This window comes from Vulpes lagopus, chromosome 20 (assembly GCF_018345385.1).
Source record: "Vulpes lagopus strain Blue_001 chromosome 20, ASM1834538v1, whole genome shotgun sequence".
NCBI lineage: Eukaryota > Metazoa > Chordata > Mammalia > Carnivora > Canidae > Vulpes > Vulpes lagopus.
The window spans coordinates 36,427,912-36,447,490 of record NC_054843.1 but is presented as its reverse complement, the minus strand read 5'-3'; the positions used below and the strand labels follow the sequence as shown (position 1 = coordinate 36,447,490).

The 19,579-nt window shown below is 36.4% G+C and overlaps 1 protein-coding gene across 1 annotated transcript in view; it reads right to left on the bottom strand.

Annotated features, from left to right (window-relative positions):
* CADM2 (cell adhesion molecule 2) overlaps positions 1 to 19,579 on the bottom strand; it is a 319,141-nt gene that overhangs the window by 134,566 nt on the left and 164,996 nt on the right. Inside the window, exon 5 of the mRNA XM_041734910.1 lies at positions 16,079 to 16,249. Coding sequence (XP_041590844.1) covers positions 16,079 to 16,249 — 171 coding nt within the window. The remainder of the gene's footprint in view (positions 1 to 16,078; positions 16,250 to 19,579) is intronic.

Sequence of the window (19,579 nt, the reverse complement as noted above, 5' to 3'; positions counted from 1 at the left end):
TGACTAGAAGGAAAACCTCACCTCAAAATAAAGAATCAGAAACAGTCCTCTCTCCCACAGAGTTACAAAATCTGGATTACAATTCAATGTCAGAAAGCCAATTCAGAAGCACTATTATACAGCTACTGGTGGCTCTAGAAAAAAGCATAAAGGATTCAAGAGACTTCATGAATGCAGAATTTAGATCTAATCAGGCAGAAATTAAAAATCAAATGAATGAGATGCAATCCAAACTAGAGTCCTAACGATGAGGGTTAACGAGGTTGAAGAACGAGTGAGTGACATAGAAGACAAGTTGATGGCAAAGAGGGAAACTGAGGAAATGAGGAAAATGAGGAAAATGAGAAAAACCATAATGCCTTGAAATTAGAACTAAATCACAACAAGAATTTGGAAAGACCTCACACACCAGGAGGTTAAGGACCGTCCTGCTAAAAGATGAAAGGATCAACCAGGAAATAAAGAAAGAATTAAAATGATTCATGGAAACTAATGAGAATGAAGATACAACCGTTCAAAATCTTTGGGATGCAGCAAAAGCAGTCCTAGGGGGGAAATGCATCCAATACAAGCATGCATAAAAACTGGAAAGAACTCAATTACAAAAGCTCACCTTACACATAAAGGAGCTAGAGAAAAAACAGCAAATAGATCCTACACCCAGCAGAAGAAGAGAGTTAATAAAGATTCGAGCAGAACTCAACGAAATCGAGACCAGAAGAACTGTGGAACAGAACAACAAAACCAGGAGTTGGTTCTTTGAAAGAATTAATAAGATAGACAAACCATTAGCCAGCCTATGAAAAGAAGAGAGTGAAGCCTCAAATTAATAAAATCATGAATAGAAAGGAGAGATCACTACCAACACCAAGGAAATGCAAACTATTTTAAAAACATATTATGAACAGCTCTACGCCAAAAATTAGGCAATCTAGAAGAAATGGACGCATTCATGAAAAGCCACAAACTACCAAAACTGGAACAGAAGAAATAGAAAAACTGAACAGGCCAAAAACCAGGGAGGAAATTGAAGCAGTCATCAAAAACCTCCAAACACAAAAGTCCAGGGCCAGATGGCTTCCCAGGGGAATTATCAAACGTTTAAAGAAGAAACCATACCTATTCTACTAAAGCTGTTTGGAATGATAGAAAGAGATGGAGTACCTCCAAATTCGTTCTATGAGGCCAGCATCACCTTAATTCCAAAACCAGACAAAGACCCCACCAAAAAGGAGAATTACAGACCAATATCCCCGATGAACATGGATGCAAAAATTCTAAGCAAGTTACTAGCCAAAAGGTTCCAACAGTACATTAAGAAAATTATTCACCATGACCAAGTAGGATTTATCCCCGGGACACAAGGCTGGTTCAACACTCGTAAAACAATCAATGTGATTCATCATATCAGCAAGAGAAAAACCAAGAACCATGATTCTCTCATTAGATGCAGAGAGAGCATTTGACAAAATACAGCATCCATTCCTGATCAAAACTCTTCAGAGCGTAGGGATACAGCGAACATTCCTCGACATCTTAAAAGCCATCTACGAAAAGACCACGGCAAATATCATTCTCAATGGGGAAGCACTTGGAGCCTTTCCCCTAAGATCAGGAACAAGACAGGGATGTCCACTCTCTCCACCGCTATTCAACATAGTACTGGAAATCCTAGCCTCAGCCATCAGACAACAAAAAGACATTAAAGGCATTCAAATTGGCAAAGAAGAAGTCAAACTCTGTCTTTGCAGATGACATGATACTCTACATAGAGAACCCAAAAACCTCCACCCCAAGATTGCTAGAACTCATACAGCAATTTGGCAGTGTGGCAGGATACAAAAATCAATGCCCAGAAATCAGTGGCATTTCTATACACTAACAATGAGACTGAAGGAAGAGAAATTAAGGAGTCAATCCCATTTACAATTGCACCCAAAAGCATAAGATACCTAGGAATAAACCTAACCAAAGAGGTAAAGGATCTATACCCTAAAACTACAGAACACTTCTGAAAGAAATTGAGGAAGACACAAAGAGATGGAAAAATATTCCATGCTCATGGATTGGCAGAATTAATATTGTGAAAATGTCAATGCTACCCAGGGCAATTTACAGGTTTAATGCAATCCCTATCAAAATACCATGAACTTTCTTCAGAGAGTTAGAACAAATAATCTTATGGTTTGTGTGGAATCAGAAAAGACCCCGAATAGCCAGGGGAATTTTAAAAAAGAAAACCATATCTGGGGGCATCACAATGCCAGATTTCAGGTTGTACTACAAAGCTGTGGTCCTCAAGACAGTGTGGTACTGGCACAAAAACAGACACATAGATCAATGGAACAGAATAGAGAACCCAGAACTTTATGGTCAGAAGTGGACCCTAAACTTTATGGTCAACTAATATTCGATAAAGGAGGAAAGACTATCCACTGGAAAAAAGACAGTCTCTTCAATAAATGGTGCTGGGAATATTGGACATCCACATGCAGAAGAATGGAACTAGACCACTCTCTTGCACCATACACAAAGATACACTCAAAATGGATGAAAGATCTAAGTGTGAGACAAGATTCCATCAAAATCCTAGACGAAAACACAGGCAACACCCTTTTTGAACTCAGCCACAGTAACTTCTTGCAAGATACATCCATGAAGGCAAAAGAAACAAAAGTAAAAATGAACTACAGGGACGTCTTCAAGATAAGAAGCTTTTGCACAGCAAAAGATACAGTCAACAAAACTAAAAGACAACCTACAGAATGGGAGAAGATATTTGCAAATGACATATCAGATAAAGGGCTTGTATCCAAGATCTATAAAGAACTTAGTAAACTCAACAGCCAAGAAACAAACAATCCAATCATGAAATGGGCAAAAGACATGAACAGAAATCTCACAGAGGAACACATAGACATGCCCAACAAGCACATGAGAAAATGTTCCGCATCACTGGCCGTCAGGGAAATACAAATCAAAACCACAATGAGATCCCACCTCACACCAGTGAGAATGGGGAAAATTAACAAGGCAGGAAACAACAAATGTTGGAGAGGATGTGGAGAAAAGGGAGCCCTCTTACACTGTTGGTGGGAATGTGAACTGGTGCAGCCACTCTGGAAAACTGTGTGGAGGTTCCTCAAAGAGTTAAAAATAGACCTGCCCTATGACCCAGCAATTATACTGTTGGGGATTTACCCCAAAGATTCAGATGCAATGAAACGCCCGGACACCTGCACTCGATGTTTATAGCAGCAATGTCCACAATAGCCCAACTGTGGAAGGAGCCTCGGTGTCCATCGAAAGATGATGGATAAAGAAGCTGTGGTTTATGTATACAATGGAATATTCCTCAGCCATTAGAAACGACAAATACCCACCATTTGCTTCAACGTGGATGAACTGGAGGGTATTATGCTGAGTGAAGTAAGTCAGCGGAGAGGGACAAACATTGTATGTTCTCATTCCTTTGGGGAATATAAATAATAGTGAAAGGGAATATAAGGGAAGGGAGAAGAAATGTGTTGGAAATATCAGAAAGGGAGACAGAACATGAGAGACTCCTAACTCTGGGAAATGAACTAGGGGTGGTGGAAGGGGAGGAGGGCGGGGAGTGGGGGTGAATGGGTGATGGGCACTGAAGGGGGCACTTGACGGGATGAGCACTGGGTGTTATTCTGTATGTTGGTAAATTGAACACCAATAAAATATAAATTTATTATAAAAATTTTTAAAAAAACTTAAGTTTATCTGATATAAGGATGGCTACCCCTGCTTTCTTTTGAGGACCATTTGAATGGTAAATGGTTCTCCAACCTTTTATTTTCAGGCCGTAGGTGTCCTTCTGTCTAAAATGAGTCTCTTGTAGACAGCAAATAGATGGGTCTTGCTTTTTTATCCAGTCTGAAACCCTGAGCCTTTTGATGGGGTCCTTAAGCCCATTCACATTCAGAGTTACTATTGAAAGATATGAGTTTAGTGTCATCATGATACCTATTCAGTCCCTGTTTTTGTGGATTGTTCCCTTGGACTTCCTCTTTCTATTACTGATTCCCCCTAATATTTCTTGCAAAGCTGGCTGGGTGTTCAAACATTCTTTCAGTTTCTGCCTATCTTGGCAGGTCTTTATCTCTCCTTCTATTCTGCATGAGAGCCTTGCTGGATAAAGTATTCTTGGCTGCATGTTCTTCTCATTTAGGACTCTGAATATATCCTGTCAGCCCTTTCTGACCTGCCAGGTCTCTGTGTAGAGGTCTGCCATTAATCTAATATTTCTCTCCATAAAATTTAGAGATTTTTTGTCTCTTGCTGCTTTAAGGATCTTCTCTTTATCTTTGGAATTTGCAAGTGTCACTATTAAATGTCGAAGTGTTGAGTGGTTTTTATTGATTTTAGTGGGGGATCTCTGTATTTCCTGGACTTGAATGCCTGTTTCCCTTCCCAGGTTAGGAAAGTTCTCAGCTATTATTTGGTCAAATACATATTCCTGAACTTGGTCCCTTTCAGTGCCCTCGGGAACCCCAGTTAAGTGCAGATTTTTCCTTCTGAGACTGTCATTTATTTCCCTTAACCTATCCTCATGATCTTTTAATTGCTTGTCTTTTTTTTCCTCAGTTTCCCTCCTTGCCACCACTTGTCTTGTATGTCACTCACTGGTTCTTCTACCTCGTTAACCCTCGTCATTAGGACTTCTAGTTTGGATTGCATCTCATTCAATTGATTTTTAATTTTGGCCTGGTTAGATCTAAATTCTGAAGTCATGAAGTCTCTTGTGTCCTTTATGCTTTTTTCTAGAGCCACCAGTAGCTGTATAATAGTGCTTCTGAATTGGCTTTTTGACCTTGAATTGTAATCCAAATTTTGTAACTCAGTGGGAGAGAGGACTGTTTCTGATTGTTTCTTTTGAGGTGAGTTTTTCCATCTTGTCATTTTGCTCAGTGCAGAGTGGCCAAAAACACGTTGTACTGGAAAAAGGAGAAAAAGAGAGAAGAGAAAAAAAAAATAGAAGAAGAAAAAAAGGGGGGGGGGAGGAGCAAACAGAAAACTAAAAAGAAGGGGGAGTATCCTCTGATTCTATATACTGTAAATACTTCGACTTCTGGAACTTTCCAGGGCTGCTTGGTCAATAATTTGTTTTTCCCCTGTCCGTGTCGCTGGTCTTCTGGGGGAGGGGCCTGCTGTACTGATTCTCAGGTATTAGCACCTGGGGGAGCTGCTCTGCCCCTGCCTGGTGCAGGGCTCAGTGGGGGTTGTTCACCCCGTGAGGCCCCTGGAGGAAGCCCCAGTGGCGGCGGCAGCTCTGGGACCCTGGAGTCAGCTCCCGCAGTAGCTCCGGGGCTCTCCGTCTGCAGGGCCTGGGGGCTCCCGGGCGGGGCCGCTGATCTGCTCAGTTCCAGGCAGGAGCGTCCTCGCTGTCCTGGGCCCTCCCGGCCTCTGCCTGTCCCGGGGGAGGCCGGATCCTGGGCTGTGTCCCGGCGCCCTGTGCTCCGGGGCCTGCGCTGTTGGATTCGCTCCCGCCCCACAGCCCCCTCCGCGGAGCCGCCGCCCGAGCCCCTCCGAGCTGCTCTGGGTCCCCCCGCGGGCGCTGCAGCCCTTAGGGAGCTCGGGGCATATCCCGGGGCGCAGGTGCCTGTTAGTGTCCCCGGGAGCCCCAGGGCATCCCCGCCCTCCTGGGTCCTGCTCCACCTCCCTGCGGGCCCCTTTCCGCCCGGGAAGGTTGGTGCAGCTCCTGCTCCTCCGGGACGGGGCTCTCCTGTCCTGGGGACACTCGCCCCGGCCTCAGCCCGGCTCCTCGGGCCCCCTCCCCCTTGGAGGCCTTCTTTTTCCCCGTCTTCCTACCTTGATAGAAGCACGAACTCTTCTCACTGAAGCATTCCAGCTGGTCTCTCTTTAAATCTCAGGCCGAATTTGTAGATTTTCAGGATGATTTGAAGGTTATCTAGGTACTTTGGTGGGGACAGGTGACCTGGGGACCCTACTCTTCCGCCATCCTGCCCCTCCCTCTTTATTATTATTTCTCAGTAGGTTCCTTGCTCAGTGTGGAGCCCAACATGGGGCTTGAATTTACGACCCTGAGATTAAAACCTGAACTGAGATCAAGAGTCAGATGTTTAACCAACTGAGCTGCCGGGCACCCGTATATTTAAACTCTTGTTAAAGAGTCTAGTAAAGTTGCTTTTCACTATTCCTTTCTTATTACATCTATGCATTATTCAAATCTAACTTAAAACCTAAAACTCTAAAAACAACATGTCTCTAAGACCCAGATGGTGAATGGTAATTATATACTTTCTGATATATCAAGGGTTAATATAATAAAGCTTAATATGTTGATGATTACATTTGCCTTAATATTAATATAGCAAGTTTGTAACAATTTTTAATGATAAATTTACAAATATAGATAAAATTATAATACTGAAGATGAAGAAAATCTGAGGACTTGATACCACCTCACTTCAAGATATTATAGGTCTACAGTAATCAAGACCACATGGTTTTATTTTTTTTAAGGTTTTATGTATTTACTTGAGAGAGAGTGTGCACCAAATGGGGGGAGGGGCAGTGGGTCGATGGAGAAGCAGACTTCCCCCTGAGCAGGGAGCCAGCCCTTCACAGGCCACCATCCCTAACCCTGAGATCATGACCTGAGCTGAAGGCAGCTGCTTAACCCACTGAGCCATCCAGGTACCCTGACAGCATAGTATTAGCAAAAATAAATAGATCAAGGAAAAGGAATAGAATGGGGATCTCCAAAAGAACATCACATAAATATAGCCAACTGATCTTTAACAGAGGAGCAAAGACAATTAAATGGAGAAATAATAGTCTGTTTAACAGATGCTGGAGCAACTGGACATCCATATAAGAGAAAGAGAAAGAAAGGAAAGAAAGAAAAGAAAGAAAGGAGAAGAAAGAAAGAAAGAAAGAAAGAAAGAAAGAAAGAAAGAAAGAGAAGGAAAGAAAGAAAGAGAAAGAAAGAAAGAGAGAAAGAGAGAGAAAGAAAGAAGAAAGAAAGAGAAAAAAAGAATTCAAGCACAGACCTTACATCTTTCATAAAAATTACTTCCAAATAAATCATAGACCTAAATGCAATTTGCAAAGATATAAAACTTCTAGAGGATAATATAGGAGAAATCTAGTTGATCTTGGGTTTAGTGACAGCTTTTAAGGTACAGCACTAAAAACATAATCCATGAGAGGAAAAAATTGATAAGTTGAACTTTACTTAAATATGTTTGCTCTTAAGAAACACACATGGAGAAAATTAAAAGACCATGAACAAAGTCTTTGTGAAGGGTAAGTGTAAAAAATGAGTGGTATGCAAAATGTACAAAAAACTCTTAAAACTCAACCAGAAAAACAACACAATGAAAAATCTAACAGATATCTAAATAGACACCGCACCAGAGAAAATATGCACATGAAAAAAGCATATGAAAAAATGCTCAGCATCATATGTTATTATGGAGTAGCAAATTAAAATGAGAAAACTCCACTGTTTAGAATGGCCTAAATCCAAAACACTGACAACTCCAAATGCTAGTGAGGACATGGAACAACAGGGATACTCATTCTTTGCTGGTGGGAATGAAAATTGATGTAGCCATTTTGCAAGATCATTTGTAGTTTATTACAAAGCTAAATATGGTCTTGCCAGCAATTCTATTTATACTATAAGATAAACATGTTTAGAGTTTCTCAAATTTTATGTTTTAGTCTTAGTAACATTAAGATATGTTTCACCTTCTTTTCACAATGAATTTATTTGCCTTTCAGGATCCCTGGGTGGCTCAGCCGTTGAGTCTCTGCCTTCAGTTCAGGGCGTGATCCTGGAGTCCTGGGCTGGAGTCCCACATTGGGCTCCCTGCAGGGAGCCAGCTCCTCCCTCTGCCTGTGTCTCTGCCTCTCTCTTTGTGTGTCTCTCATGAATAAATAAATAAAATCTTTTTAAAAAAATTATTTGCCTTTCACTAAAATTTATTCTAATTAAAATTTGAATGTCATTTACTCAAAGAAGTTGAAAATTTCTGTTCAAACAGAAACCCATGCACAGATATTTATAGTAGCTGTATTCATAAATGCCAGAATTTGAAAGCAACTAAGATATTTTTCAATAGGTGAATGGGTAAATAAACTCGGGTATATCCAGACAATAGAATATTATTTAGCCATAAAAAGAAATGTGCTATCAAACCACAAAAAGACTTGTCAGAACCTTAAAGGTGCATTGCTAAGTGAAAGAAGACATTCTGAATAGACTATGTGCTATATAATTCCAACTATATGACATCCTAGAAAAGGCAAACCTATACAGCTAGCTAATGGATCACTGGTGGCCAGGGAGTTGAAGAGAGGGAAGGAGTAATCCAGTGGTGAAGCACACAGGAGGTTTAGGACAGTGAATGCATTTTGTATGATATTGTAACCACAGCTGCAGGATGTTACACACTGGTCAAAACTTATAGATCATACAAATTAAATTGTGAAGGCTAATGTAAATTATGGACTTTAGCTAATAATAATCTATTAATATTAGTTCATCAACTGTAATGTATGCACCACAATAATGCACGAAGTTAATAATGGGGAAATGTGAGGGGGGGTAGGATAATGGTTTAAATTGGAACTTTGTACTTTCTGCTTAATTTTTTAATAGACTAAAAACTGCTCTTAAATATGAAACCTATCAATTAAGAAAAGTCTTTTGAATCCAGGTAGTAAATAGTAATGACAATATTTCTGATATATTAAGAGCTAATCCAATAAAGTTCAATACAGCAATTGATTATAGTTTTCTCACCATGTTTTTCTCTTAGAAATGTGTATCTGTGTGTACATGCATTATAGTTCAAACAGAAAATAAAACTAGAACAATTTGAAAATATTGATATGTTAAATATGTAGTCACTTTGGAAAAATCAAACTTGGGGGTACCTGGGTGGATCAGTTGGTTAACTGAGCAGCTGATTCTTGATTTCAGCTCAAGTCATGATCTCAAGGTTGTGAGATGGAGCCTTGCATTGGGCTCTGTGCTGGTCATGGCGTTTACTTAAGATTCTCTCTCTCTCTCTCTCTCTCTCTCTTTCTCCCTCTTCCCCTCTCCCCATTCCCTGTCTTAGAAAAAAGGAAAAATCAACCTTGAGCTATATTTAAAAGTAAATTTATAAAACAGAATGTTATTAAATCAGAAGTTTAACATATTGGATATTAATCACTAATGCTTATTTTATCAATATCAGTTTTATTTGTCAAAATAATTTCTACCTCATTTTCTTTTCTAGTTTTTATTCTTGATTAAATTGACCTAAAATTAATTGCAAAAGCTACATTGTCATCTGTACCATACATACATTCCATCATTTGGGAGCTATTCTTGACTATTTTATGAAATTAATTTATGTGCTTAAAATAATGTTAAAGCTTCTAAAATAAGTTTGATTAGGAATGTCATAATGAGCTTGATTAGGAAAGGCCAGTTGAGAATATGTTGTGTTAGTTTAACATATGAATTTAATATTTGTTAAAATTTGGAATCTCTGTTCACAAATATATATTCTTCACTGAGATTTAATAACACAAAAAATTTTACTTCTATTAATAACAGAAACTTTCTCATAATATATTGAATCCCTGTACTCAGATCACATAAAATATTTGGTGATTCAATTACTTTATTCAAGATCACAGGAACTAAATAAAATAAATTTTTTATCTGCAAAAGAAAAAGATTATCTCATGACTCCATGTCAATAATAGATCCTTATGGGCAATGTAATGTATCCTTCCTGAAAAACTTTAAAATTCTTTTGGACAACCATATGTGAAAATGAATTTAAGATGTAATTTCAATGTAGAACCTAAACCATAAAACTCCTAGAAGAAAGCATGGGAAGTAAGCTTTTGACATCAATATATGCAATGTTTTGTTTGCTTTTAATCAATCTTCCCAGGCAAAGGCAACAAAAGCCTAAATTTAAGAAAAAAAGGGGGTTCCATTAAACTAAAAAGGTTTGCATAATGAAAGCCATCAACAAAATGAAAAGGCAACATACTAAATGGAAGAAGATATTTGCAAATCATACATCTGATAAAGGGTTAATATCCAAAATATGTAAAGAACTTACACAGTTTAATATCAAGAAAACCAAATAATCCCTTTAAAGAAGGAACAGAGGGCTTAAATATGCATTTTTCTGAAAAAGACATATGGATGCCCAGCAAGTACCTGAAAATATGCTCAAAATCACTCATCATGGAAATGCAAATCAGAATCACAATGACATGTCACCTCATGGCCATCAGAATGGCTATTATCAAAAAAGACAGAAATAAAAAGTGGTGGTGAAAACATGGAGAAAAGAGAACTCTCATGTACTGTTGATGGGAAAGTAAAGTGGAGCAGCCACAACAGAAAATAGTATGGGATTTCCTCAAAAAATTAAAATTAGAACAACTCTAGGATCCAGCTATTCTATTCAAAGAAAACAAAAAGCCAATCTGAAGAGAGATATGCACTTCCTATGTACATTGCAGCATTATTTGCAATAGTTGCAAGATATGAAGGCAACCCAAGAGTCCTTAGAAGAATGGATAAAGATGTGTGTGTATGTGTGTGTATGTATGTATAATGGAATATTACTCAGCCATAAACAAGAATGGAATCTTGCCATTCACAACAACATGGATAGACTGACAGGCGTTACACTAAGTGAAATAAGCCAGAGAAAGAATACCATAGGCTTTCACTTTCACAAATATGTGAAATCAAAAAAACAAAACAAATGAACAAAACAGAAATAGACCCATCAATAGAGAAAACAAACTGTAGGTTACCAGAAGGGAGAAGAAGTGAGGGATGGGTAAAATACGTGAAGGGGATTTAAAGGTACAAACTCCCAGTTATAAAGGAAAAATGTTCTGGGGATTTAATGTGCAGCAGAGGGAATATAATCAGCAATATTTCAATTGCCTTGCATGGTGACACATGGTAACTAAACGTATGGTGATCATTTTGTAACATATAAAAATGTCAAATCCCTATGATGTATACCTGAAACCGATAACATATTATATGTCAATTAGACTTCAGTTGAAAACTGGGATCTCAAATAGAGGTTGCACCTTTATTAATGTAGATAAAGGTATCTTTTTGCCAAGCAGTATAGATTACTTCATGATTCTAGCAAGTATACATTTCATGAGCTTTGTGAAATATTTGGAAATCTTAAAAACTCCTTCCAAAGTATCCTCAGGCATAAACGTGGCATTTTGTTAATCAAAATAACAATTGATTTTAATTTTTGAAAATTTAAACTAAAGACAGTTCTCCTAGCACCTTTTTTCCTGACTCGTTTTACATTCTGTACCTCTGGACCATACATAATTTGTGACAGATCAGGGAATTAGATGATCAGCATTTCACGACTGAGATGCCAAGTGGGATATGTTACTTTAAAAATCTACTTGTAACACTCATCTTTCTCATAAACCTACATAGCCTGAAACATTTAATCAAGTGCTTTCTATAATAAATAGACAAGTGTGGAAGTATAGTTAATACAACAAACACATGGCAATTTAAAAGACACTGACCTGGGCTAGAGAGGTTATGGACGATTGAGTAGATGGGGACTTAATTTTATGATGTGCATCGAGAAACATTTGTTTACTTATAAGTAAAACTTATAAGCAAAGAATGACACTGTTACCAAATGGTAAATACTACACTAATATTAAGGATAGCATAAGATTTCATAATTTGATGAATTTTATATATAGTATATATTTATATATTCATATATTAAAATTTATATAATATTGAATATTTTATATGTAATTTACCATAACATGCAGAGAATTAAAATTTGTGTTCTTATTTATTAATATTGGCAATTCACTGCCATAGTACTAAAATGCTTTCTCAAAACATTCATTATTCTAAAATATTTTACTAATCTGTCTCTTATGTTTCTCCTTTTCAATAACAGCCAACTTTTTATGAAATCTTGTCAGTGTCACATATAGAAAATGAATGTTATTTTCTCCTTTTCTGTGTTTTGGGCATATTTCTTTCTGTTCAAGCAGATAATCTGACTTATACAATCTGTTCTTCTAAAAATTAAATCAGACAAATAAAAAGTTATTGTTTTCAAGGAGATCTGAATAAAAATAGAAAGATGAATTAGAATTTCCATCTATAAAAAAAGAGAGTGGTATTTTCCACAGCTCAGGTACAAAGTATGCTGTGTTCTGTTGTATGAAATCTGCAGGAATTTGTGGTTCACAGTGAGAAGTCTACATTTTCTTAAATTTCAAGTTTAAAGAAACTATTTTTCTCCATAGCAGAATTAAAATGTATGATTAACATCATAGAAAGAAGTATATGTTGCTATGACATACTTTATAGGCTGAGTCCTTCTAAATTGTCCTTCTAATTGTATACCACAGGGTTATGGAGCTAAAACATAGGCCAAGAAATATAATCTTTCCTACTTAATTTTTGCTCTTTGTACCTCCTTCTAATTTCTTATCAAACTTACTTTTCCACAAATTTATGTTCCACTAGTTCTGGGCTAATCACTTTCTTCTTTTTCCAGTTCTTTCTATTTTCCCCCACTTACATCTATGAGAATTCCCACATCATGCATTTTTGCACATGTGCATCTACCCAGAGCCATGAGGACCGCACCCAATTTGTTCAATTTGCTCTAATTTTAATGAAAACTGTTGCTAAATGCCCCCTCTCCATTCTCCACTCCACATTTCATCTCTGGGGAATGTTCTGCACCCCTAAAGGAACATTCAGCATTATCATCAGTTAGTTTTAATTACCTTCACACACTTGAATGGTGGTATACTAGGTGCTAAAAGAAATAATTTAAATATATATGGTCTCTGCTTTCTAGCCACTTACATATTAAACAAGGATAATAAAATGAGTTGCTATTTTTAATTGGATACCAAGAGTAACATTTTTCATGTAAAACTTTCTAAAAAATGATACAATTCATTTCCCTTCCTCCATAAAGTTCCTTTAATAATGCACAGTGAGATATAGTGAACAGCAAAAATTCCCAGGAATTATATATAGAATAGCTCCATTTTAGACTCCCAGGAAAGTGACAATAACTTTGGCAGCTAACAATTGGCATCTGACAGCTAAGCTGAAATATTCTCAACAAACATAAACAATTCTCTAGAATCTAAACAATAATCAGCTAGAGCCACTCTGTGACTATGGGGTGGAGGAAGACAAAGGCAAGTCTATTCCATGTCCAGGTGTGAAACAAGACAGAGATCAGGACACTCACCAACCACAAAAATCAGCATGATTAACTGCTGCATCTTTATAATAGCGTATCTAACTCTGCATTAATAATTTTGCTTTCTTGGTAAAAGTTACCACTGTACACATTCTTGATTTGTCTCCAGTACTGACAGTATTTAATCCAGAACCCTCTTAAAATACTCAGGGCAAACCCAAATCCTGTCAAAACCCTCTTTATACTCTTTCTTATCAATACACAGAGATTCACCTGATATGCTTCTTCTTTGCCATAGCAAACTAAATATATCTGATTTTGCTTGACTATTGGTGGATTTCTGGGGAGTAATCATTAGGTAGTGACCTTTAATATTTCTGACTTAATTTTTTTCTTTTATTATATGTTGAAAATTACAGTTAAATTAGTAGTTAATTACTATTTTAAATTTTCCTTTATTTTATATATGTGAAAAAGTTTAAGTCAAATGTTGATAACCTGGGTCCTCTCAATATACCAAACTATACAACTTTCCATATTTTGAAAGAACGTTGATAAAATAAGAAATAGAAAGGGGAAAGTGCTATAGGTTAAATGTCTGTGTCCCTCTCAAATTCATATGTTGAAGCCTAATTCTCAATGTGATGTATTAGCAGCTATGGCTTTGGTAAGGTGATGACTGACTGGGTTTAGTGCCCTTGCAAAAGAGCCCCAGAGAGCTCCTTGGCCCCTTCTGCCATGTGCAGACATGGAGGGGAGACAGCCATCTATGAACCAGGATGCAGTCAATTACCTGCTCCTTGAGCTTGAACTTCCAGCCTTCAAAACTGTGAGAAATAAACATCTTTGGCTTATAAGCCACCCAGGCTATGGGTATTTGTGGTATAGCAGGTTAAACTAAGGTAAGTGGCATTCACTGAAATGTTATCAAATGCCGTAAACAAATAGTCTACTTTGATCTTTGTAGAACTAATTGTTGAATTTATAATCAAAGCTCAAACAGTTTTAGTAATTGTACCAAGGTGTCACTGCAAATAAATGCTGAAATTTGAAGATAAGCTCAGTATGGGACCTAAAATATGCTTGTTGCAGATTTATTTCAATGAGAACAAGAGGAAAATTAATGAAACTAACTTAATATAATCAAAAGTACTTAAAATATTACAGTAATTTCACTTACTATTAAACTAAGAATAATTAAAACAGTGAGCAATAATTAAAAATCATAATCGTATTGACATTTCTCTATCAAAAATTGAAAAAATAAAGAAGTTTGGTCTTCCTGGTACTTCTCTGATCTGATCTCATAAATACTCTCCAGTTTTCCTTCTACTCTGGTCTTTCTAATATTTATTTAAAAATATATAATATTTGTATATTTACATATAAATACATTTATGATAATACAGTATGTAATATAATTTAATATGATATGTAATACAATATATGTTTATAAATACATTATATATATGTTATATACTAACACATGTACACTTTCCTTGAACTCCATTCCCGTTTCTCAAATTGTACTCCTTATCACTTCTGCTTTATTATTTTTTTGTACATAGTCTGCTATATGTTGGTTTTATTTATTTTGCTATGCTGTCATTCCTACCTAGAATGGATGCTGTAAGAGAACTGGAGTCTGTCACTAGTGGTGGTGGTGGTAATCTTGACACTAGGCTCATCTCAATTTGTTTTGTTATTTTTTGTCACTTATATAATGCCAGTGCCTAAAATTATGATTGTATTATAGTAGGTACTTAATAGGTTCTTGTAATAAATAAAAACAAAATGCAGTGAGGCTATTAAAAGACCAGTACTTAGATTTAAATTTTTAGGATTTAATGTTATTTTATAACACAAATTCTAAACTCAAACTATAACTTTATCACAAACAATTTCCAATATTTAAAAAAAAATGAAGTGATACAATTCAGAAATGTAATTCTTGGACTCCAATTTTTTCAACTTTATCTTATATATTTCAGTTGATTTATTTTTATTGGATAAATATTTCTAGATCACCTCTTATATTCCAGGGCCTTGCTAACTAATAAAAACATCATGATTACGAGTCTACCATGTGCTAGATGTATGAACTTGGCCAAATAACTCAATCACTATAATCTTCAATGTCTTCATCCATAAACTATGACTAAAGAGGAAAACTACCCATCAGGTGTTTGTGCTGTTGCCCTAACATGAGACGTAAGATGAAATACTACCAGCAAAACATTTAGCACTGCCATTGGCCCTCTAGAGTCATCCAATTAATGTTGTTCCTATCACTTGTCAGTAATGAAGTTGATGATGAAAACATAATGGATATGCCGCTATATTTATAAAGACTTAGGATATCTCATATAGAAGGTAAAAAACTGTCTAATTTTAAAAGCACAGATGGGCAGATAGGACAATACATTCATGCATAACAAAGTTTCTTTCATACGGTAAGGTCCATCAAGGCACTCTCAGATTCCCCACCCTCATGGACTCTGTCAAAATAACTACTCTTCCTACCCTACCCATATGCATATACATGTATCATGTCACCATGTGGAACACATTTAGAAGTTTTAACTTTTAATGAGGATATTTCCTTTATTTCTCTTCCTTGTCAAGAATGATATTCAGTCAATAACTACTTTTCTCTGAATGTGATTAATACCAGGGAGAGTAGTTGTACTTCATTTTGCTGTTTTTGCTGCACATAGGTGATACTTTAGGATATTTTGAAATGATTTTAAATGTAAGTGAAGAGATTTGCTCCTGCTGTGATAACTAGGAAGGGAGTAGCATTTACTTACAGTGTATTTCTAGCACCTGCATGGCCACCTGAGGGGTGGCATTGAGGGATTCATGGTCTACTCTGCAGATCACAGTCACGCCATCATCGCTCCGGTCCACTCGGAAATCCAGTGTGCTGCTGACAGTGAAAGTCTTGCGATTTGCATCTTCTTCTTTTAAATATTTTACATCTAAAAGTAAAATATAAATTTTAAAATTCTGTGACATTATTTTTCAAAATGTAATAGATTTCACTTACTCAAGACACAACTGGAAGCACCATCTCCCCCTCTTTTCCAATTTTTAAAAAGCAAATATTTGTTAATTTAATCCATTTTGGTTTGAGTAAATAAAAATATAACTACTTCAAAAATAAAATTTAAAAGGTAGCAATATAAATAAAATAAAAGGGTAGGACACAGAACTATAATCCTTTAGTGCAAGGATGTTTTTTGTTTTAATATTCCATTTGAGAAATCATGCCATTTTACAATAGTAACCTCCTTTATTTAGATTTAAATTTTACATAAGAATAATCTTAATTCTCTGAGCTACATGTACAGTTGGGAAGGTCAAATTCACAACATCTGGTTAGGTCTAAAGAAAGTACAATATATTTGAGTTATGATTTCAACATGAACAATGCAAGACGAACATAATTGCTAAAACATACCTACAATGAGATAGTTATCTTTTATAAAGAAAAATTAGGGGGCATGGATACAAAAATTCTCAATAAAATACTTGCAAATAGAATCTAACAGTATATTAAAAGAATCATTCAGCACAATCAAGTAGCATTTATTACTGGACTGCAAGAGTTGTTTAATATTCACAAATAAATCAACGTGAACATCACATTAATAAAAGAAAGGATAAGAATCATATGGCCCCATCAATAGATGCAGAAAAACCATTTGACAAAGTACAGCATCCATTTTTGAAAAATCCCCCAACAAAGTAGGGTGAGAATGAACCTACCTCAATATCATAAAGGCCAAATACAAAAGACAAGCAGCAAATATAATCCTCAATGGAGAAAAACAAAACTACTATTCTATGGTCAGGAACAAGACAGGGATGTCCACTCTCACCACTGTTATTTAACATAGTACTGGAAATCCTAGCCTCCATGATCAGATAACAAAAACAAATAAAAGGCATCCAAATCAGCAACATATGATATGATACTCTGTGTAGAAAATCTGGGGGACTCCACCAAAAAATTTCTAGAACTGATACATGAATTCAGTAAAGTTGCAGGATACAAAATCAACATAGAGAAATCTGTGGCATTTCTATACACCAATAATGAAGGAGCAGAAAGAGAAATCGAGGAAATGATCCAATTTATAATTGCACCAAAAACCATAAGATATCTAGGAATAAACAAAAGAAGTAAATGTTATATACTTTTAAGAGTAAAGGAATTGAAGATGACACAAAGAAATGGAAAAACATTCCATGATCATTGATTGGAAGAATAAATATTGCTAAAAGCAATTTAAACATTTAATACAATCCCTATTAAAATGTCAACAGTGTTTTTCAGAGATTGAACAAACAATCCTAAAATTTGTATGAAGCCACAAGAGACACTAAATAGCAAATATAATCTTGAAAAAGAAAACCAAAGCTGAACGTATCACAAATCCAGATCTCAAGTCATAACACAAGGCTATCTTTAGTCCAAGACAGTATGGTTCTGGCACAAAAACAGACACATTGATCAATAGAACAGAATAGAAAACCCAGAAATGGACCCACAACTATATGGTCAATTAATATTTGACAAAGCAGGAAAGAATATCAAATGGAAAAAAAGACAGTCTCCTCAACAAATGGTGTTGGGAAAACTGGACTGTGCAACATGCAGAAGGATGAAACTGGACCACTTTCTTACACCACACACAAAAATAAATTCAAAATGGATGGAAGACCTAAATGTGAGACAGGAAACCATCAGAGTCTTAGAAGAGAACACAGGCAGCAACCTCTTTGACCACGGCCATTGCAACTTCTTAGCAAACATGTCACCAGAGGCAAGGGGAGAAAAAAAGCAAAAATAAACTCTTAGGACTTCATCAAGATAAAAAGCTTCTGCACAATGAAAACAATCAATAAAGCTAAAAGGCAGCTTACAGAATAGGAAATGACATATCTAGTAAAGGGTTAGCATCCAAAATCTATAAAGAACATATCAAACTCAACACCCAAAAAACAAATAATACAATTAACAAATGGGCAGAAGACATGAATAGACACTTTTCCAAAGTAGACATCCAGAAGGCTAACAGAAACATGAAAAGATGCTCAACATCACTGACCATCAGGGAAATGCAAATCAAAACCACAATTAGACACTACCTCACACATCTCAGAATAGCTAAAATTAACAACACAGGAAAAGACAGATGTTAGCAAGGATGTGGAGAAAGGGGAACCCTCTTATACTATTGGTGAGAGTGCAAACTGGTGCAGCCACCCTGGAAAACGGTGTAGAGGTTGATCAAAAAGTTAAAAATAGAGCTACCCTATGATCCAGCAATTATACGATTAGGTATTTACCTAAAGGATACAAAAATTCTGAGTCAAATGGACACATGCATGCTTGATGTTTATAGCAGCACTATCAAGAATACTCAAGTTATGGGAATAGCCTAAATGTCCACCAACCGATGAAGGGATAAAGAAAATATGAAAAACTACTCAGTCATCAAAAAGAATGAAATTTTGCTATTTTCAATGACATAGATGGGGCTAGAGTGTATTATGCTAAGCACCATAGGTCAGTCAGAGAAAGACAAATACCGTATGATTTCATGCATGTGTGAAATTTAAGAAACAAAACAGAGGTGCATAGGGGAAAAAAGAGAGAGGTAAACCATAAAACAGAGAGTTCTCTTAATTAGAGAGAACAAACTGAGGGTTGCTGGAGGGGAGGTGAGCAGGGATGAGTTAAATGGGTAATGGAGAATAAGGAGGGCACTTGTTAGGATGAGCCCTGGGTATTGTACGGGAGTGACGAATCACTAAATTCTATTCCTGAAACTAATATTACACTATATATTAACTAGCTGGAATTTAAATAAAAATTTGAAACAAAAAAAAAAAGAAAGAAGATTTTACTTGAAAGAAAAAAGACAGTCATCTGAATAATTTGAATATTTAAAAGTATACATTTGCAGTGAAATTTGCACTGAGATAAATACTCTTCCCTTGGCTGAAGAATTTATTTCAGCATGAATGAATACTTCTTGAGGAATACTTTCCTCAAGATGTGAATTCATTTACTGATATTTAAATTTATTGCGTATGATTTTTTTTAAAAAAAACTTACTTATTCATGAGAGACACGAAGAGAGAGAGGCAGAGACAGGCAGAGGGAGAAGCAGACTCCACGTGGGGAGCCTGCGGGACTCGATCCCAGGACCCCGGGATCACGCTCTGAGCCAAAGGCAGACGCTCAACCACTGAGCCACCCAGGCATCCCTATTGCATCTGATTAAGATTTCTTATGA